This window comes from Pelobates fuscus, chromosome 1, assembly GCF_036172605.1.
Source record: "Pelobates fuscus isolate aPelFus1 chromosome 1, aPelFus1.pri, whole genome shotgun sequence".
NCBI classification, from domain to species: Eukaryota; Metazoa; Chordata; class Amphibia; order Anura; family Pelobatidae; genus Pelobates; species Pelobates fuscus.
Genome location: NC_086317.1, coordinates 445,228,849 through 445,252,075, shown reverse-complemented (window position 1 = coordinate 445,252,075; position 23,227 = coordinate 445,228,849). Strand labels below are relative to the sequence as shown.

General features: G+C 38.6%; 1 protein-coding gene across 2 annotated transcripts in view; it reads left to right on the top strand.

The window, feature by feature from the left end:
• DDX10 (DEAD-box helicase 10) overlaps positions 1-23,227 on the top strand; it is a 192,613-nt gene that overhangs the window by 94,465 nt on the left and 74,921 nt on the right. For both annotated transcript variants that reach the window (XM_063430098.1, XM_063430090.1), the window contains exons 14-15: positions 13,548-13,673; positions 19,935-20,102. In XM_063430098.1, coding sequence (XP_063286168.1) covers positions 13,548-13,673; positions 19,935-20,102 — 294 coding nt within the window. The remainder of the gene's footprint in view (positions 1-13,547; positions 13,674-19,934; positions 20,103-23,227) is intronic.

Here is a 23,227-nt window from a genome sequence, read left to right as displayed (position 1 = left end):
TAATAGTTTAGCAAAGCATCGGTGAACTAGCAATTCTTCCAAAGTATAAAGCAAATGTACCAGATTTTTTAATTCTGTCTATGGTTTTAGTAAGAACATAAACAGAGAAAGCCCAGTTCCCCGAATGCTTTCTGATTTTATTTTGTGTATGTTTTATGTTGCATCGCGCTTCTCTAATTGTTCTTTTAACCTCTCTTGCTCTTGACTTTCAAGCCAAGCATGTTAATGGCAAATGTGAGAAATAGCCATTATGATATTTAAGGAATATTAATAACTTGTAATCAGATTCTCCGTTGAATGGTTTTTTCGTAGTGCAACGTTATCCACATTTTTATGGGCAAGAACAGCTTTAGACTTGAGCGGAACAGTGATCTTTAAATGATCTCCACCCGTACCCTGTGCTACTTTTCATAAATAAGGAGTCTGATAATCATTTTTGATAGTGCATAAGTCATGCTTTCCTGATTTTTAATCAGATTCAGCCGTTCATAGTCATGCATACACAAGTAAGCAAGACAGCCTCCTTACATTGTAAATGAAGGCAGGCAGAAGTCTCCTGCAACAAATGAATTTGGGTCCCAATGTGCACGCCTACATATCCGCAGCGTACTCACGACCTGTGACTTACAAAATCAATGTGCTGTCATCTTTATTGCACAGATTCCAAGCCCAAATGGTAATTAATTGTGACGTGAAGTGATGCACTGCATGCATTTTTTATGACTCTTCCCAGGGCGTCCTACAACGATCCCTTGGCTAATCCTTTCTGAAAAGAGCAACATTATAATATATTATGAGACTTAACTTTTTTTTTTTTGGTTTTTTTTTGGTTTATTTTGTTTTTACGTTTGATATGTATCTAGTGATGTCTGGTGATCGATATTAGACAGTTTAGTGAATGTTGGTAATGGTAAACTAATAGAAGGAACAGATTTCTGTATTTTAATGTCAAACAGGATGATATGCTGCACACAGGGGGATCCAGTGAAACACTGCTTGAACCCCGGTGCACCGTGGCAGGAATTCACAGTCCCCAGGGCATAATTAGGAAAAGCAGTCCAAAGGAACACATTGCATGTAATGCACCAAACAAATACATTTATTGGATCATCTAGGTCTTGTTTAGTAGTACTTGTATATTTCATGCTGTGAAAGAGAGAACAATTAGGAGATATAGCCTAGTGAAGGTTAAAGGGACACTTCAGTCACCAAAACAACTTAAGCTTAATGAAGTAGTTTTTGTGTATAGGTCATGCCTCTGAAGTTCCACTGAACCTGCAGTCTCACTGATCAACTCTCTGCCATTTAGAGGTTAAATCTTTTTGTTTCTGCTTATGCAGCCCTAGCCACACCTCCCCTGGCTGGGACGGACACAGCTTGCATTAAAAAAAATGGTTTTATTTTTAATCACATGTTACCTTGAAAAGGTTTTATCTCCTGGTCTGTAAATTGCTCCTGCAGAATCTAGGAACCTATTAACAACGCATGAGATAAGAAATTCTAAATTAAACATAAATTACAATAGAGGAAGTGTAAACGTTAGATGACTCTTTTTACAGGAAGTGTTTAGGAAGGTTGTGTATGTCACATGCATGGAGGTGTGCCTAAGGCTGCATAAACAAAGTGAGAATTGAGCACTGAGGCTGCAGGAGCATGGTCTATACACCAAAACTGCTTCATTAAACTAAAAGTATTTGATGACTAGATTGTCTTTTTAAACTTAAAATGTGACACACATTTTCTCTTTGCTGAATTCCAATCAAGATAGAATGCTGCCAGATGTCACATATAAGGACCAGGCTGGACTTTTCTGGCTTCAAGACAAGGCGATACAGATTGCTGATTGCTTGCATTGTTTGAGGAACAAAGCATGTTGGTTCGTTTAGTCCTCTGATGAGCAGATTGGATTCATGATATTCCTTTAAAAATGAATGTGAGGGAACTAATGGGGCACTCTAGTCTAAAAGTAACTTTTTCTTGGAAGCTGTGCTAATAAGATGACCCTTTGCATTTTTACCTTAACCTCCTTGTTTGTTTTCTCTAGCTTTGCAAATTCACCTAAAGCAGAGGGTTGTCAGCGTGCTGTCATGTACAGAGCTGTGTTTTGACAGATGTATGTCTCTGCATCACCACTCCACATTAACATCACCTGCTAATTTTCAGGATTATATTCGTAGATTGATGTCATGAAGCTAAGTTAATGTCTCCAATAAAGTAGTATAAAGTGGCCCAGCTTTAAAGCAACCTGTTAAAACTGCCCATCCTTCTCCAGACCTCCGTTCTAAAACTTTAGGAAGTAAAATCCAAGCCAGCAATGTCATGTGGCTAGATACTATATAGAATCTTCCATGTGACCCTTTCAGCACCAGAATTCAATCAGCAAAATAATTTAAACTAAAATGCTTTTTTTTTTTTTTTTTTTTTTCTTCCCCCCTTAAATATGCAGAGCAGAATCCAGCGAAGGCAGTTACAAACATGTATTGTGTCCCGAGGGAATGTAAAATCCATAACCTCTTCTAGAATTTTCTCATTCAACAAATAGAAATTGCAAACGTGGATGTAATTTAACCCTTGTGGGCTCCAGCTGCTGTTGTACTGTCTTGGATCAGATAAAGATGTTAAAATGCATTGTGATACGTTGGGGTTTGGGCATTATAAGTTTTTGTTTCACATAAAACAGATCAGGTTAATTCATAAACCGACAGTTCTGGAGAGTTAGATGGCTATTTGCACATTTTAGGTCAATTTTACGTAGACCGGTTTTATCCATATTGCCTATTTTTTTTTTCGCAACACAGTTCAAATCTTTTGCCAGTTTAGTGGAATGCATCATCGTGTTATCCTAAAAACCAAATCCTGACCCATAAAGTCACGCTTACCTGCTCCTGTGCTTGGTTTTGTTCCTGCAAAATAAAAAAATTAAATTACAATTTCTAGTACAACTCCATCTCTGCTCTTTGCAATCCCTGTCCCCGTCCACATTTGAAAACGTTTTTTGCGGAGCTATGTGCTCCCATTAATGGCCTTCTTTGCCGCTTGCAGTAGTGGTGTGGTTTACAGATGCTTGATGTAACCGTACTTATTGTATAGCCCTAGGCACATATTATCATTAGGTGTTGAGTATTCTAAAAACCTTTCAATGAATTTTATCCCACCAGTATTTACGTGAACCAAAAACGGTTTGCTGAAAGGGCACTGCACATACTCAGACATAATTGTATTTTTTGTTTCTTTTATTTCTTTTATTGGTTAGCTTGAATACAGCAATCCATAACTGGGTGCATTTCATATCCATAACTGGGTGCAATCCATAACTGGGTCCATTTAAAATGTGCGTATGCCCGACAGATAATACCCGTCCAAGGATTATTTTTTAATTTTTTTTCCTCCTCAATATTTAAGCTCTATAAGCCTATTCTTCCACTGCATCCGTTATACTGCCGTAGATAATACCCTTGAGGAAAAGTGTGCTTTGGACAGTTTGACAATGTCAAAATCCTTCTAATACACACCCAAATAATTTAAATAGTCTGGAATTTACCTGTATGGAGTCTTAGTCATTAAATAAAACTCCACAGGTAAATCTCAAGACAAATTGTTTTCCTTCCGATGAGGATTAAAAATTAGTTTGATTTGGATAAACTGTATGAAACAAATTTTTGCCTAAGTACATCCTGTTTTGCATTAGGTTTCTATACGTGGTTTATTAACCCCTTAAGGACCAAACTTCTGGAATAAAAGGGAATCATGACATGTGTCCTTAAGGGGTTAAAAAAAAAAGAAAAACACACAAAGTGGGTCAGATCCTGTCTGGAGTGTTGCTTAAATATGCAAAAAAAAAAAAAAAACATTAAAAATGTAGTTACGGTTTCCGGTCTGTTTTTTTTTTTTTTTTTAAGCTGGCTCTGTGACGTGGAGCTTGCTTGTAGAGAGGTTATAAATCAGATTACTCATGATGTTCAATGCTTATCAGATGGGATTGTAGTTTGTGTGGAGGCTACTCATCACTGATTGGTGTAATTTGGTGATTTGCCTTCTCCGCTCCATGTGCTTTCCACAATGTCTGCTGACAAGCCTCCATGGCAGCCATTTTGTACTGAAGGAGGGAATCCTCCTATTTAAATATACATTCTATGCAATGCGGTATAGGACCTCCTATTCAAACTAACCAGTACTGGAATCAATAGGAGAAGATTTACTAAACGGTTTCAAAGTGAAATGCACAAACATTATAGGTATTGTCACCAATCTGATATATTTTGCCCATTTTCACTTCTTTCCACAGCTCTAAATATAAACTGATGGCGTTCAGTTCAACTTTATTTATTTTCTTAAACAAATTATACTTTGCTACAAAGGGTGAGGGGAGACGGGTTGTAGATACTCAAACTTTTTTTTTTTGTGTATTCATAACCGAGGTCTTTGTGTGCATGACCTTTATTTATAATCTAAAAGTGCACTATTTAGTATCCATATCTCCCATGTGTCCCTATTTAGAAGGCTCAGTCCCTAGTTTAGGCCCAAATCCCTCTGTCCTCTTTTTCTATCCTAATATCGGTCTTTTCTAGGAGTTCCATGTTGTTAGTGTGTGCCTGGCTGTGTAACAGGGCTCCAAAGCCATCATACTCCCAGTAATGTGTTTAAACTACAATAAGAAATCGGTGTGTGTAAAGAAGATACTTTGTTATTGTTCTAAATTACATTCAGTTGCATACATTGCTATTAGCATGTCAAATAACGTTTCTCATAGCTCCATCACACTGCTACAATTAGTGTCCTTCTCCATTTGAAAAGCTGGGAGGTAAGGTATACCATGTAAGTGAGATTGCTACAACTCAAGAAACAAAACTGCATAGTAGAACATATTTTTGGTTAAAAACAAACAAAAATAACTCCCTCTGTCAACCCCTTTTCAGGTTTTTTTGAACAGCCCATTAGGCCACAACAGCCTCATGGGATTAATGATTGACAGAGGATAACACATAGCTGTTATACACATTTTATAGTACAGTTTTATAGTACAGTAACGTCATGTGAAATCTGCTAGTCTTGCACATTTTAGTTTTTTGTAAGTAGTTTAGGTGAAGCGTTAATATGCACCATTTCATAATATAAACATAAACAAGCTAGCGTTAGGCAATATTATGATTGAGCTGTTTGCGTGCTCCAGAAGGGAGAGGCTCAAATGCAGCCCAAGGTTTAGCTCGGAGCAGTAGATAATTGCATATAGGTTATAATAGTACACCACACTTAAATTTGGAGGGTGGTATGGTATCATGTGGGGCAATTTTCCTGTCGTCATACATTCTCTATACATCTGACAAAATGTAAACTCCCTTTCCCACATTAAATGGCAGTGACCCCTGCCTTGTACGCAGAAATTAACCTATCCAACACAGGCTACAGGCACATAAGCTTCATATATGCAGGTTAGATCTTGATATATAGTTCCCTGGAAGCTTTATTGTTAAAGGTATGGAAGTAGAGTCAGGAGAGAGAGAGAGAGAGAGTAAAACAAAACACATAACGTGTGGTCGGCAAACCGGCTGGGTAGATGACCTGCCCAAACTTGCGTCATCTGCTTCATGGTTCTAGAAGTGTGCATTTGGTGGTGCTCAGTGGACCCACTTTGCGGGCTACCATGCAGGCCCTTCGAGCCAATAGACTATACAGTCATCCGACACCCCTGCGGGGGTCACAGCTTGTATTTGGGCTCGGTCTGCTTGGGGGAGCAGTGCAGCGTTGTGAAGATGAGATGCCTCTCCAGCCCTGGTACTGTAGGAGAGCTGGTACCCTTTTGCCACAAGCCTAGGATCTGTCGTGGTCCTTGGTCTTCCCGGTCAGGATGGTGCGGTGGGCCCTGCGTGGTTCAGTTGTGTGTTGTCGTGTGCGTCTTGCGGCCCTCTGCGTGTGTGGCCGGTACCTGTGGGTCTTGACCCGTGTTGCTCTCCGCCCAGGCGGGCATCTTGTGCGAGTTTCAGGCGTGGGGGACAGCGCTGCATTAGAGGTTTCCCAGGCTTCCATTTGCTGCAAACTTGGTCCCGTTTAGATGGCACGTGAATTGCCACAGCTGGCCATATGCGAGCCAGCAGCGGAGCCCAGAATCGGTAAAAAATATCACTGAGGGAGTCCCTTGCTTTATTACTGGGGCCTGGCACATCCGGCTCCTGCAGCTGCATGCCGCATGTCGCTGGGTCAGAGGAGTCCGCCATCTTCCCCTTTTCAGATTTAAATATTAATGATGTTTCAGTGCACTTTGAAAAAATAGTGGTGTTGTTATTTGCAATGCATTTCAGTCTTTGTGAACAAATCTTTTTATTTCAATAAGCATATTACAGAACAATATCACCTTGTTTATTCAGTTTAGAAAAGTAAGAACATGCATGTTCCAATTACTTTGTGCCAATATTTATTTTAAGCGCTACCCCCTAATCTCCCACCCCATAATCTTTGATTATCAAGCTATTAATTCAGAAGCCCCCTTGGAACCGTTTAAGATCTGTTTAATAGCATTCCAAAGCCTGCCTGCATAAAGCACAACTGCAAATATCATGTAATATTCAACACATAATGCTCTCATTAGGGACTACTCAGACTCGTGTATAACCAATGAAGAAAAAAACGCATCAGCAATTCAAAATCTGCAGCGATCGGAGTTTAGCTAGGGATAAAAAACAAAAAACAAAAAAAACCTGGTTATGAAATCATGAGTGGTCATGTTCAGGAATTCCAATAAAGAAATATTATTCATGATTTCTTTGGGCTTTAAGGCTCTAAAATACATTCAGCTATAGTATGTGATCAGATTCAAAATTCCTAGTAAAACAGAGGAAAAAGTGGCACAGAACAAAGGCTTCATTTAAATGTGTTCCAATGCATTTTTTTATGAGGGCTCAAAATAGGTCCAGATGTATTTTTCATTCTGCGTTCTCATCTACAAAAATCCGCGTAAGAGCCAGCTATTTGGTGGTATTGCTTCAAACTGCACCATATTTAGACGGCATTGAGATACAGCTCTTCCCCTTTTCGCAAACCCTAGTTTGTATCTGTGATAGAAAGCACTGAGAATCGCTCCCCATTTCCTTTTTGACTAAGCCTGCCATCTAGCAATTACTTGTGGATGAGGTAGTCTAGAACAGTAAAGAATGCAACCACAGGTAACTTTGTGTCATTGTTCTGATCTGTGCAGCACTTACTGTTCCTGCTGTAATTACACAGGGCTTTGAAATGATTACACATACCAATGTCCTACATCATTCCAATTAGCTCTGTGAGGGAGCTCTGCTATATAGAACTACCTGACGCATAGTTCCATGCACTGCCTAACACCGAGGCCATACCCTCTGCCAAAAATATGAAAATCCATGATATAATGGTAGAAAACTAGAGGAGGGTGAGAGCCAGTGACCTGATTATGGATTGGCTTGAAGGAACTTTGGAGGCAGGTCATCAGGTGTCTAGGAGAGGGGGAACATGTCTTCACACTGATCCTCCACAGAAATACACCCCTGCCAGGATACAATGTGGACCTCAACTCACAAACCTCACACGCGAGTGTCCACTCTTACAGTCCTGCATTTACGCACATTGACCTTCTGTGATGATCCACTCCTACATTCTCATTTGCATTGATGACAAAGCAAAACAAATTCTAGTCGTAAGTAATGTTTTGGCATGGCTCATAGTTTCTGTCTTGACATTTCGAGATCTATACTAATAGATCACATATAGAGGTTCCACCTGCCTCCGTGTACCCATGATTCACTTGAATACTCAGAAGTATATAATGAGGGTGTTTTGCTGAATTTAATGTTTAACATATATTATATTACAATTGACGGACTGGTGCCTGAGCTAATCTTACATTTGAAGAATGGATGTACAGGCTAATGCTATGTGCATAATTTGGATCCCTGTCGAAGGTTAAGAACCAGTGTTCTACAGGAACTTAATTTTTATTCCGTTTAATCTTCTCGTCCAATTCATCAGGCATTGAAACTTGTCCGTAAATAAAATGTCTTTGGTTCCCCGTAGTTGGCTCCTGTCTTGCATGACAGCAGAATTAATTCCACAGAATAGTAGATTATTCATTTCTCAACCCAAACGGCCCAGCAGTCATTTTTTCCAAGGAAGCAACCCGTGGGGAGGGAAGTGATTTTGCTGTAAAGATTATGTACTTTAAATATCAACTTGGGTGAAGTTGAAATCGGTTACACATTTTCAGAGCAAGGCAGCTGCCCAGTGTTGGGACTCGGGGAGAACAAGTGGGATCTCCGACACGTAATTACTTTTGCAAAGTAATTCCTGTCAATTTCCAAGCTGTTACTTGGATTGCTTCTACTAACTAGCAATAGCTTTCCGAGATCCCTTCGAGACAGTGCATTGTATTCTAATATATGAATGTGATGCACAATGACTTTTATTACTTACATTTTAAAGCATCGCTTTTACGGATTGGGCATATCAAACAGAATGTACTAAATGCACCTGCAGAGTAAATGACTAACCTTGTTTGTTTTCTAAAACTACTTGTAAACGGAAGCCATAAAATGAATTTAAAATGTTGCAGTAATCCTACTAAAGAGATTTGACGTTAATTGGTACTGAAATGACAGGTTGGTATTGTGGAAATGTGAGTGTTTTTAAATAAACCTTGTGGTTTTTTACATATCTTTTATTTATTTTTTGCAAAGCCCTGTTTTCAAGTTATTGGTATGTGACTGTAGAAACTATTTAAAGGGACACTATACTCACCAGGACAACTACAGCTTAATGTAGTTGTTCTGGTGAGTATAATAGCTCCCTTCAGGCATTTTCATGTAAACACTGCCTTTTCAGAGAAAATGCAGTGTTTACATTGCCCCTAGGGACACCTCAATTGGCCACTCCTTAGATGGTCACTGGAGGATTTTCCTGGCTCAGGGCTGCACAGTAAGCAGCCCTGCTGTTCAGCGTCCCCACGCTCTGCACAGAGTCGCTGAATTTTCCCCATAGAGATGCATTGATTCAATGCATCTCTCTGAAAAGTTCCTGATTGGCTAAAATGGCATTTGGCCCCGCCCCCACGCTGGTTTTATCCAATTGGCAAAAAATCTGCCATTTTGATGGTCACAAAGTGGGCGGAGCCACACAGCGCTGGAAATAAGGCGAGTTTTAAACTTTTATAGGGGGGCTAAGGAGGGGCAAGCCACCTAAATGGTGGGTTAAACACTGTAGGGTCAGGATACATGTTTGTGTTCCTGACCCTATAGTGATCCTTTAATCTTGCAACCATGTTGGAGTTGGTTGACCTTCAGTCAAGTTTTATACTTTACATTTTGAGGTTGAGGAGGCCACTGGGTGCTAATTAAATTTTTTAGAATTGATCATGACGCCAGGCGTTCCCCTGCCTCCAAACCATTTGCTAACAATGTCTAACAGTGGGTCCGCCTGCCTTTCATATTTGCAGTTTTTACCAGAATTAATATATTAGCGATTGCTATGACATGTAATATTCTAGCCCAGTGGTAGGCAACCTTTACTAGTACTGTGGCAAAAAAAGTTATTGAAGTCCCTTGGCATACCGGTCCTATTTTTTTTAAAACTGTTTTGTGTACGTTGCTGTGTTCTGCTTGTGTTATTTATAGGTCTTGTAATTATTTTGTAGGGTTTCATTTTTGCTTAAGTGGGCTATTGTATTGACTTGTTGTGTTGTGTGTGTGGACTGCTTGTAGTATTGCATGTTGGATACTGCTTGTGAGGTTGTGTGCATGTATGTGGATTGTCAGTGGGGAATGTTTGTGCTTGTATATGGGCTGTTTTTGTTATTTGTATGAGGGGAATCTTATTCTGCAGGTCTGTGTATATCTAGCAGTGTGGGCGGATTACCTAGGGTCCAGTAGGGATCGGGCTGGCCAGATATTTGTCATGGGCCAGAAAAGCAATGTAATTTGTAATGGGCAAAAGATGTAATGGCTGCTGTGGACTGCTCTACTTCAGTGTCGATTTCTGTTCACAAGTGATCTGTGATCACTTCCTCAAAGTGCTGCAATGCATTAATTGAGGATTGTCCCTCACCACCTGCAATCACTGCACGGTTTGCACTACTCATTCCCTTTTGTACAATTATCCTCTGCAAAAAATGTATGGTTTTGGTGGTTTCTGTGGCTTTAAGTAAAATGACGGAAGATAATATAAATATATATATATATATATATATATATATAAATATATAAAATACAGAATCCAGCGCACTCGCTTATTAACTAAACAATGATTTTTAAATCTTAGAGATTGTAATAGTTTTATATAAAAACACCTCACCTAGGCAAAAAATAATGGGGGTTTAGTTACATTATATGATCATATATTGCATAAGCCTGCCACAACGTCAATGTACCCCATTCTTGGCAGGTCCTATCCTAGTAGCAGCCTAATGCTTGCTCTTATGAGATTAATCCACTTACTTGGGAAATACTTCCTTACTGGGACTCTCTGCAAGTCAAGGCTAAATAGGGTCCTGGAATGAGGCACCTGTGACAGGGAGGGGTGCAAAACCAAGGAGTTGGCCTGGGACTCCCAAATATATAAAAGAAACCAACTTAATAAGCGAGTGCGCTGGATTCTGTATTTTGTATATTTTGGCCCCAGCAGCACCCTATAATATATGCATGTTCAGGTGAGTGCAGCCCTCTTGGTTTCTTTTATATATTTGGGAGTCCCAGGCCAACTCCTTGGTTTTGCACCCCTCCCTGTCACAGGTGCCTCATTCCAGGACCCTATTTAGCCTTGACTTGCAGAGAGTCCCAGTAAGGAAGTATTTCCCAAGTAAGTGGATTAATCTCATAAGAGCAAGCATTAGGCTGCTACTAGGATAGGACCTGCCAAGAATGGGGTACATTGACGTTGTGGCAGGCTTATGCAATATATGATCATATAATGTAACTAAACCCCCATTATTTTTTGCCTAGGTGAGGTGTTTGTATATAAAACTATTACAATCTCTAAGATTTAAAAATCATTGTTTAGTTAATAAGCGAGTGCGCTGGATTCTGTATTTTGTATATTTTGGCCCCAGCAGCACCCTATAATATATGCATGTTCAGGTGAGTGCAGCCCTCTTGGTTTCTTTATATATATATATATATATATATATATATATATATATATATATATATATATATATATATATATATATATATAGTATGCTGTAAGCCAAACAAGATGTGAGTCGAAAAACTAGCTGATATTGTTCATAGAGAGTGCAGTGGATACCATGGAAGGTTTGTTTTATAAAGTGTTCGGTAGCTATGGTTCATTGTTCGTGAGAATACCAGAAGACACCGTTCATACATTCTTTGGCTCTACAGCTGAATATTTGAACGTAAAACAGAAAATACAGATAAAATAAAAAATGGAAACATGAGAAGTATGGAAATAATAGAAAAGAGAGATACACGGCAGATATATCCAAAGGGAGAATGAGCCTGTAAAAAAAAAATCGGAGAGAGTACACATATAAGTACGAAGGGACATGCTAAAGATAAAATTAATAAGGGTAGGACAATCTCTAGGTTATAGGAAATTCCCTTTGAATTTGTCTTGGATGCAGCTCCAAAATTGGCTGTGGATTTAACTTGAAGCAAGTTATTTGTAAAAAAATAAAAATAAAAAAATCTTCTTATATATTGATCTTACAACACTAGACACATGCAAATCCTTGTGCTACCTTTGTGTCCGTCTTAATCCTCCATCAGCAGACTGAGTTCCCTTTGAGCTTTAAGCCTGCTACATTTGTGTTAACACTTCTGTTCTTCAGGTTTGTTTGGGTTTTTTTTTTTTTTTTTTGCTGTTTGGATAAATTGAGACCCGTGTCATTCACATACACCACAAAAATATTTGTGCTGTGTCATTAGGTTTCATATTGAGTGCACAGTTTAATTGCCATGTTTCGCCATGTTCAGGAGAGCAGTTTCATGTCATTATTTTTGGGACGTGCTATTCTGTGACTTGCTTGTGAAAATATACTAATTCCGTAGCTCTAGTGTCATCTTGAAATACATTGAATTTGAAAGAAAAAAAAAAAAAACGAACCCTCATTCCTGACACTAATCCCTAATATTTTGTTGCCTCAACAGTGACTGTGAAGCTCTAGAATCTAAACCGCTATGTATGTTTTTAGGAATGTGTCCATGTGTATAAAGATAGTTATAAAATAAATACAAAAAAAATAAATTATGCAATGTATAAAAGCTTTGAGATTTATTTGTTTACATTTATTTTACGTAAAATGAAACCATTGAAATACTTTTCCCCCCCATTTATTTTCAATTTAATAATGTCATTCTATTTACCCGGAGTCATAGCCATTATCAAATGCAAAAAACTTGAGATATCCGGTTTCCCTTGAAAATGCCCATTCTTTTAGCATGCACATACATTGATGGAGTGTGAAGTTGGTTCAACGTGTTTATAGCTTTATTTGCCATTTAGAAGCTATTGAAATAAGGTTTTGGCACCCAGTGTTTAGGAATACAATCCTCGTTTTTGGTGGCGACCCATTGAGACGTTCAGATTTTGACCATTATATGATCGTCTAATTGCTAGATTGCAAACAGTGCAGAAAATGCTATTTATCCATTAGGTCTGGACTATGTATCTGAACATCATTTATAACGCAACCCAAGACGCTCTAGTGCTAATTGACTAGTCAGCCCTGATTGTTAAACTCCACAGGTCTATTTTTTGAAATTCAGATCTCCTCTTGAGATAATAAATGCCGTATTTGTGTCTTTTCTAAAGAGATGTCCGCATCAGTTCTGCTAACAAACGGACACTGTATTATCCTTTAATACAAAGTAATACAGATTAAGGAGCAGCACACACATAATAATACAGGGTTTTTTTTTTTATTATATAAGGCTACTTAAAATATTCATATTCAGTTCCACCATATGGAATTAGTGTAGGACCCACCAATATTGGGGTGCTGTGAAGTAGTGATGGTTTTAACACGATATGGCTATATGGTAGATGTGTTTTCCCATATTTGTTTGCTGAGATAGGTGGTTTTAAGTAGCCTACATTTAAAACTGTATTTTTATACGTGCGCTGTTCCTTAAACTGTATATTTTATACATTTTGTTCTCTTTAGCAGCATCATTACTACAAAATGCATGTTCTGGGCGTGACCCAATTCCTTTTTGTTTGTCTTTACTGTATTATAGGCCAATCTGGGCTCTGCAGAGTACATTGTTAAACCTTTGCTAGAAGAATTAAGTCTAATTGGAACTTTCTGTAAAATGTAAATATAGTCACCAGTAAATGTCTGTATGTGGCACAACAAATATGGTTCCAAATATTTCATATTTGATCACTGGTTCTGTAACGCATGGATATCACCAAATGCCAAGTATCTTTTGTAGTGCATAATAGCGCCCCCGCCCCCCCCCCCCCCCCAAACGAAAACAAATCACTCATTATTCTATGTAGGTCCTCCATGCTATATGAAATATTCACAATCTGATCTGCCATTTTTAATAGATATTTTTTTTGTTTTTTTCTAACAGGAACCGGTATTAACCAAATCAAAGATTAAGAAAACCGAGAAAGTGACCAAAGTAAAGGATGCCAAAAAAGTTTTGAAGAAAAAGCTTAAAGTTAATACAAAGATTGTTTTTGCGGATGATGGAGAGGTAAGTGAATATGTGAAGCCAAATGTGAAAGCTTGTCGACCATAGGTATTTGAGTAAACCGATGCATTTCAGTCACTGTTAATAGAACACAAACCAGTAATTCACAAAACGTTCAGGTAGTGTAGCTGTGTTGTATAAAACGCGCTGGCAAGACCACTTCTTGAAAGGTATAATTATCAGATGTTTGGGTATGGAACCCTGCTGAGTGCTGTGTACTGTGTTCCATCCGCTAGTGTCAAATGTGGCTTGATCTGGGGTACAACAATTGGCATTATAGAAGGTCATAACCATATACGCTGTCCGGTACAGGGGCCATATAAATAATGTATATCTCTACACCAGCAGCATCGTAGAGAATAGGAACATTTCTTTACAAGTTTTTTTATTTTTTTATTTTATTAAATATTGCAAGTTGAAGCACCTTTCTGTGATATATCCACTAGCACTGCATTTTGTAAGCTTCATGCTGTGGCTATACCTTTAAAGTTCGTGTTTTATACTGGCATTCTGTTCCCAGAGGCAGATGTTCATTCTGTGGTTAATCCCTAAACTGATTTTCGTAACTAAAGTCTGATTTTTTTTTTTATCTTGAAACCCTCCAGTGACAGGAGGTGTGACAGGCTGTGAATGCTACCTTAACAATGTGAATATAGAATTAGAGAATCCTACATTATCCGGATCTGCATATCGAAAGTCCTGCAGTGTCATTTGCTGCCAATTTAGGTGGCACAGATTAGCTCACATTTTTAGGAACACCGTTTTGCTGACAGCCTCAAGATGGAAAGCTAGCACAGGGGAGCATAGCAATCAAATTCAGCATCATGCTTAACAGATCTAGCTGGCAAGCAGAGGGGGAAAAACTGATTGTGTGATTCAGTGAAGGAAGAAAAGAACAGTGCACAATGTCTTGGATTAATCTCACTTTCCATTAGATATTTTCTAAATGTTAACCCTTGTTCTACCATCAGTATTGGGGATTCAGTGCTGTCTACTTTGCTTTCTGATCTTTCTTCAGAAGAACCCTGCTATCTGTATTTTTTTTTTTGTGTTTTTTTTTTTTTTTATTGAAAAAATATTTATTGATTCTTTTGAGAGAATGGTTAGAGGCACTCTAAGCACAATAACCACTACAGTGCACTGTAGTGTTTATGGTGCCAGGAGGAAGTTGCCATTCTGCTTTAGATATATACATTTTGTCCTTATTCAGGCTTACCTCTTGCTTTTACTTTCCATACAGAGGGTGGAGACGCTGCACATTGTGCAGTACAGGACTAGGAAGTACCTCAAGTAGCCATCTGAGTGACTTCCTCTAGAGGTGTTACTAAGCAGCAATTTAAATACTGCCTTTTTTTCTTTTAAAAAAAAAAAAGGGCATTTTTTACAGTGCTCAGCCTCCAGGGACAGGCTATAGACACCAGAACCACTACGTTAAGCTGTAACTGCTGTCTGTAGTCTGATCCAACTATTCATATGTATTTCTTTATTCTATACATAAATCAAAATTAACTCTTGGAGAAAATTCTAGGAGGGGTAAAGAAGACCTTCAATAAGGATAAGGGTAAGCATATCCTTGACCTGCGTCAGTAAGGAAGTTATCGCTTATGGGGAAATAATGTATCAGAAATGAATTTAATGGCAGATGGGACATGTAAGGTATCACTAGCTGGATGATCTCATATACCTGAATTGGCACTTTTTAAAAATACAGTAGGGTATACAATATGACTATACTACAAAATATACAAATATGCAGTAAGATTTAGTAGGTTATAGTAAATATTAACCGTATATACTAGAGTATAAGTCGAGACCCCTAATTTTACCCCAAAAAACTGGGAAAACTTATTGACTCGAGTATAAGACTAGGGTGGGAAATGCAGCAGCTACTTTGTAAATTTCTAAATAAAATTAGATCCTAAAAAAATTATATTAATTTAATCTTTATTCACAGTGTGTGTATATAATGAATGCAGAGTGTTTGTGTAGTGTGTGTGTGTGTATATAATGAATGCAGTGTGTGTGTGTGTGTGTGAATACAGTGTGTGTATGTGATGCAGAGTTTGTAACCTTGATGGGGTGGGCATTTGTATTATTATTATTATTTTTTTTTTTTTTTTTTTAATATTAACATTTTAATTTTTTTATAATATTAAACATTTTTATTTTAATATTATATTATTTAATTTTGATTTATTTATTTTCGTTCCCCCTCCCTGCTTGTTAGCTGGCCAGGGAGGGGGGCTCTCATTCCCTGGTGGTCCAGTGGATGGGCTGTGTAGGAGGGGGGCTGGCAGAGAGCTGTAACTTACCTTTCCTGCAGCTCCTGTCAGCTCCCTTCTCTCTCCTCCGGTGCAGTCAGCTCCCTTCTCCTCCACTGCAAGTCTCGCGGTGTGAGTGCCGGTAACACGTGGCAATGCTCTGACCCCGCGGCTCTCTGGTAACTTACCTTTCCTGCAGCTCTGGAGGAGAAGGGAGCTGACCGCACCGGAGGAGAGAGAAGAGAGCTGACAGGAGCTGCGGGAAAGGTAAGTTACAGCTCTCTGCCAGCCCCCAACAGGACTGCCGGGCTTATAATGAGCCCGGCTGTCCCGGTCTGTATTATGGCAATGTAAGTTGCTATAATACAGACATTGACTCGAGTATAAGTCGAGTTGGGGTTTTTCAGCACACAAAATGTGCCGAAAAACTCGACTTATACTCTAGTATATACAGTATGTAAATTTTATTGAGAAAGTTAATGTTAAGTTGTATTTAACTTCTAAAAATGTGATTTAATGGAAACTGAGTTTATATGTAAGAATTATTACATGGAAAAACTCCAGTTATGCAGATAAAATATGGAAATTAAGCGAAAAGTATACAGAAGCCTAAAGCTTCACATCCGTCAAGTGATTTAAAAATAGTTAATTTTTCCAACATTCTGCTTTTTTCAATATCCTTTTTAAAAGAAGCCTTTAAAAAGCCACCAAATGTTTTGATGTAATTGGAACAGAACTGTCACTTCTCTGGAAACGATAGCTAATTGTTCCTGCGTCCCAGCAAATGCTACTGAAACACTTACATAGGCGAATAGAGTAGAATAGATCAATTAAGAGAGGGAAAAAAAAGAAACACAAGTCTGCAATATATACTGTGTTCAGGGTGACGTTTATCGGCCCTGGTGCTCTTCTTCGCTGGGGTGTATGTAGAAACATGGCGCGCAGCGCAACGGCACGCTGGAAGGAATTCTGAAGTGACATGTGGCACTGTGCAACATACAATACAAAAAAAAAAAAGGATAAAATGTTTTAAAAAATAAAAAAAATAGCTATAGGTTTATCCAAAAAAAAAAAAAAACTCAAATGTGACTGTTCAGCTTTAAGCTGTTTGGTAAAAGGAAGCTTACATGAAAACACATTAACTGACAGAGGACACAGAGGAGGTTGTCCCTGGATAAACATCATGATACATTTACAGTAAGGGGAGCGGTTATTACAAAAAATTAATAAAAAATCAGGCTCCCAGGATTCTCTTCGTTTGTACAGTTGAGGTGCACAGCAAGGACAGTGTAAAACATCATCTTTATTGAGTAACCAAAGTTACAATTTGCCAACATTCACCATTTTATGCATTATATGTTTTGGTGACACTTTCTTGCCCGCCAGTAAACATGGATAAGTGGAGTGTCTTGTGTGGACATGACACGAGTCAATCAAGTTCAGCCTTTCTCACATTTGTCTTTGCTGTTGATCCAGAAGAAGGCAAAAATCCCAGTCTGAAGCGCTTCCAATTGTGCAACAAACTAGGAAAAAAAATTCCTTCTTGACCCCAGAATGGCAGTCAGATATCTCCTTGGATCAAGAAGCTATTATCCCTCTCACTAAAAATGATATCCATGTATATTGTGTTTTTGCAAGTATAAATCCAATTGCTGTTAAAAGATCTGTATAGTCTTTGATAAAACCACCTCTTCAGGCTGAGAATTCTACATCCTTACTGTTCATACTATAAAAAAATAAAAAATAAAATTTCCTTTGCTTTAGATTAAATCTCCTTTTCTTTCAGTCTAAATACGTGACCTTGTGTTCTATGTATAGTCCTATCTTGAATAGATTTCCAGGCAGCTCTAAATTCTTCCCTCTCTCCTGTTTAGGCCTCTAATGACAGCTGATTGAGATTGTGTCACATTGACCTGATTTTTTGTAATCAGTTCTTTTCTTTTTTTTTTGCAATGATTATTTTGTTCTTTTTACAAAATCACACAAAAATGAGCTCTAAGCGCTCATGCAATGTGCACACCACCCTATAAATGCTATGTTGCCTCCTTTAAATTTTGCGTGAATTATATGGCACTATATGAAGCAATCTGAGCAGGGACTTAAATGCACCATTGGTGGAAAGTTATTTTTCTTTTACTTTTTAAGTATTGCAGTGCCTCTATTTTCTTTCTTTTTCTTTTTATTATAAGCAGTAGATGTGATTTACAGCTATGAGATGCTTTTGGATTTTCTGCATGCTATGTATTGCTAAGACACAAGGCGAACCGCAAAATGCAATTTTTATACCTAGAACTGATCCATGACAATGTAGTTTTATATTTCTCAGTGGTATTCATTTTTTTTTTTTTTTTTTTTTAAATTTTTTTTTTGAAAAATGATTCTTTGTGTTAATAACAAACTATTGCAGCATGCCCTGGGCCTAGAGCTCCGAAGCTGTGAACTAAAATGTGATGGAATTGGCCCCTTCCCAAATCTTTCATTGCTCCTTGTACGGCAGATGGGTTCGCTAATGTGACTTGGTTTGCAGAAAACTAATAGCTTTTCCCTGGTGACTAGGTTTCTCTCCTAATTTTTACTGAACTCTACAATATGTAAAATTCAACTGTGCAGGCGCCAAGTGTCATTATTATTATTATATTAGAGAGAGAGAGAGAGAGTGCTGAGTTTCTACAGTGTTTACCTTAATGGAAGACGGATCTGTTATGGATTTGATTACTTTTTTTATTTATTTTTTAAGTGTGATTTTCTTTGTGATTTAAAGAGGTACTATTCTAGGTACCCGGATATAAAAAAACACTGTGTGAGGATCTTAATAAACTAATGTACCCAACTTTTGTATGCATGCTTTCAGAGGTATATTTTTAGCAAGAAATTAAATCCCTTGCAGATCCCGAACAGGAACAGGATGTATAGGGTTATTCCTTAAACTTAATGTTGTACAAACGAAAATCTGAATGGCAGATTTAAAGCAAATAACTTGTCAGAAGTTTTCCCGTCTCAGCTATAGTCACAGCTTGGCTATTGAAGACTCAGATTAGTATTTTGAAATTTAATTCGCTACAAAAGCAGAGTTTAGTAAATGAACCCCAAAGTGAAATACACTCTTCCTGCTGTAAATGTGCTGTATTTTGACCCCAGCTATTAATGAATTAATGGGGCCTGTTTGCATATGTGTGAAATGGGTGCAGTGGGTGCAGTTTAAGGCCGCACTGTCACTGACTGGGAAATTGGCAGAATTCGCAAAGGCCCCTGAAGGTGATATTGCCCCTGGTGGTCCTTTGGCCCCAGGAAAGAGGTAAATGTTAGATTTACTTACCGGATCCTGTCCCTCGCGAACGCGACCACCTTCCTCCGGTTGGTCCTCTTCAGTTCCTGGTGCTTCAGCATGTTTGAAAGTACAGGGTTGAGGTCTCTGGAGGGTCCAACGAGACCATGGGATCCTCCATAGACAGAAACAATTCTCTGCAGCCGTCACTGGTGTTCGCTGTCGCGATTGACACTGTAGCTCCACCCAGAGTCTAAGAAAGTCAGGTGAAGGAAATGTACAGAGACAAAGTAGTATCTAGTTTGTGTCTCTCTCTTGACTGAGTTAGAATTTTTGTGAAATTTCGACAGTCAAAACGAGTATTTCATAACGTTACAGAGCTGCTTTTAGATTTAATGCTTTATGTACACGCAGCTTTCTTTTCTTTTCTTTTTCCTTTTCCGGTTAGCTACAAGCTTTATGGGACTTGGGAATGTGATTGGAATAGTCCGCACATAAACTTATCTTTTTATTCTTATTTGTGCGTTATTTAGATACTGTGAGTAGTTAATAGTTAGGCAAATATATCTACTACAAGTTGAAAGGTTTCTTCTTTAGGAGCATGCGTTACATGGCAATGCACCTTCATCCCTCTCCCCAAGATCATAGGGAATCCTTGTGTTAAATTGATATTTTTATGATTTGTTACTGTAGATCTGTTAATTCTGACATGACCGACCGTGTATTTGGTTTGTTCAGGTGATGCAGCAATGGCCGCAGGTTCAAAAGACTGTGATGGAAGACCCCGAAGAGGGCGAGGATGAGGAACAGAGCGGCATCAACTTGGCAAAGGCCAAGGAGCGTATGCACGAGGAGGACAAGTTTGACAAAGAAGCCTACCGGAAGAGAATCAAGGAAAAACACAGGGTAAATATGCATGGCAATGAGTTACTTTGTTGTTTCAAAAAAAAAAAAAAATCATGATTTAACCACAATAGGTAAAAACAGAGCTCCGTATGGATCAAACGATCCACGTGCCTAGTATAGCTCCCCTAACGCTGTGAGCTAGGGGAGCTATACTCTCCGCATTCTTAGGCAGTTTCCTGTATGGGTACATATAATCTGTGCTGGTGCTCAAAGGGTTACACACAAATCTGTTTATAAGCAAAGTAATCCAAGCGGCATTGAGCATATGTTGTGTGCTAATAACCGAACAAGAGGGTAACTCGCTTAAACGTGGCAGCTGTTACTATGCTTTATAGTCAACTTAATTGAGTAACTTCTGTTTTTATTCATTTAATGAAGCCTTAAATCACATTAATGCAGAATACCTTGTAACTTGCTGATTTATTCTTTCATTTTATATAGCCCATTGACCCTAACTGTGGGATTATGATATGGAAATCTCATTGAATGCCAGCCATGCCGTAAGGGTGGGTTATTTTCTTTTCACTCGCAGACACCTCTCTGGTCCCCCTTATTATTTAGGGTGTTTAAGTAATCTGTAGGTGTCAAACCTGTACTCCTAACAGACTGATATAGGAGCTATTTAGATTAAGGCTCTCCTCCAGAAGTAATAAAAAAATATATATTTACTTAAAGGCACACTATAGTCACCAGAACAACTACAGTTTAATGTAGTTGTTCTGGTGAGTATAATGGCTCCCTTCAGGCATTTTCATGTAAACACTACCTTTTCAGAGAAAAGGCAGTGTTTACATTGCCACTGTAGCGGCTTCCTGGCTCAGGGCTGCCTTTCAGCGTCCCCACATTCTGCATGTAGACGCTGAATTTTCCTCATAGAGATGCATTGATTCAATGCATCCCTATGATGAGGTGCTGAGTTGCCAAAATGGGAAAGCATTGGATTGGCTAAAAATCAACCATTTTGATAAGGTCACAAAGGGGGCGGAGCCAACATCGGCAGACCCGCGCAGCGCTGGAAAAAAGGTTAGTTTTAAACTTTTATATGTGGGGGGTGTGGGGAGCCAAGCCACCTAAATGGTGGGTTTAGCCATATTGGGTCAGGAAGACATGTTTGTGTTCCTGACCCTATAGTGATCCTTTAACTTTAATCACCTGATGCACTGGTCTTGCCGCTGTTGTCCCTCCTCCCCGGCTCATTACTGATGATCTTAGCCAATTTGTTGCTTCCCTACAGGGGAAGCATTGGGGGTTAGTGTTCATGCACAGCAGTTGACACACTGTGCCAATCAGCATCTCCTCATCGTGATGCATTGACTCAGTGCATTATGGCTCGGAGTATTTTGGGAGAGTTAGTCCAAATATCTGGAGTGTTGAAAGTTGCCAACCCTTGTTTTAAGGGATTGCAGTCACTTTGTGAAAAGCATGTCTGAATATCAAACCTTGGTACATCAACGCTCTTTCACGTAAAGGATTTGCCATGTTAAAGTATGGCAGACAAAGCCCCTGTGTGGGCCTGATTATCAATGAAAGCATTGACTACATGTATGGGAGGCAAGGCCAGGGCAAGCAAATACCATTAGAAGACTTATCAGCTGCTCCATTGCAGCTCCCTCTGTTGCTATGGTAACTCCCTTACGTGCTGATAGACGTCACTCCGTTTAGATGCTAGTACCCTGGCATTGAAGCAACGTGTCGGCATCATGGAGGAGGTTCGCCCTGCTTGGGAAAGTTTCCCCAATCAGGTCAAGTTAATGCAGGCTGCGGGAAGAGTGCAGGTGCATGTAACACCCACCTTTTCATATTGATCGCTGCGTGGGGAGTGGAGGGCCAGGTAAGTCTTGACAGTTTCCCTTTAAATAGCTCTATAAGGTACCATAACCACCTGAAGATCCCTTTCTTTCTTCATTTTACAATAGAGACCTTGCCTTCTACAAAATGTAATGCAATCGGCCGCAGTGACTTCGCATTGAAAGTCCAATCTTTTCTGAACAGTTTTATGGTGTCTAGACTTGATACATGGCAGGCAGTACAGACATGAAAAATCCTCCATCTTTGGGGAATAATAATTCAGTCTTAGGATTTTACTAATGCTCCGTATTTTGTGAGTTTTGCTCAAAGCTTCAGGTTATTTTGTGCCACGGTTTTAATGAATTCATAATTAATGTATTCGTTTAATCTTTTTAATAAGTACAGCCGCTCACTGATGAGAAAACTTTGAATCTCTAGAAAAGAATAATGAACAAAGCTCAAATGAAAACATGCATATCTACTGGCTCCAACCATTGCTTTTACAAAGTAGCAGGTTATTAAAAAAAACGAAAATATCATAAGCTGCTTTTTATCGAGCAGGTATATCTGCACAAAAGGAATTGCATGATCCGAAGCATCACTTCCATCATTTTAATGCTTGAAATTGTAAAATGGGTCAAACACTTGAGGTTGACTAACGAAGACCGAATTGTGGTTACCCGAGTACAGTGCCAGGCTAGGATTTTGTAACTAGTCCTGGAAATATTTTCGTACAAGCCTTTACTATAATATCCTTCTAGTGCTTCCTCATAGGCGTTTGTGGCTTTAGGTCTGATGTAGTGCAATCCTTATCTTGCATATTATTAAGTACCCAGTTTTCCACTGCAAATCTAAATTAAGAATCTGCTGAACTGGGCCATTGCTTCCTTATGGAGCTTTGTATAAAGGCCTGTTGATTCATTAAGTTTAACCACAGCAGCACACCAAATAAGGTTACATTATTTAATCTCATTAGGTTTCCAGTTAAAATTATTAACAAAAATGTTTTTTATAAGAACGACCAAATATAGTAAACCAAAACAATTGTACACCTTATTCAGTAAATCCGCTATTATCAGTAAAAAAAAAAAAAGCTTCCAATAGAAAGCATAACAGTATGTCCTCAAATATTCATATTCAAGAAACCACAGCAATCTTGAAAAAGTAGCGACAAGGGGTAGAAAATTCCAAGGTTTCAACTGGTTAACCTTTTTTTTCAAGGTCAACTTTTTCAAAGCTTTTTTTTTTCTTCATACATACAAACAACACCCTGGTTACACAATTAACCAAAAAACAAAATGGCGGCAGGAAGAATTTTGTATGGGTACTATAGAATG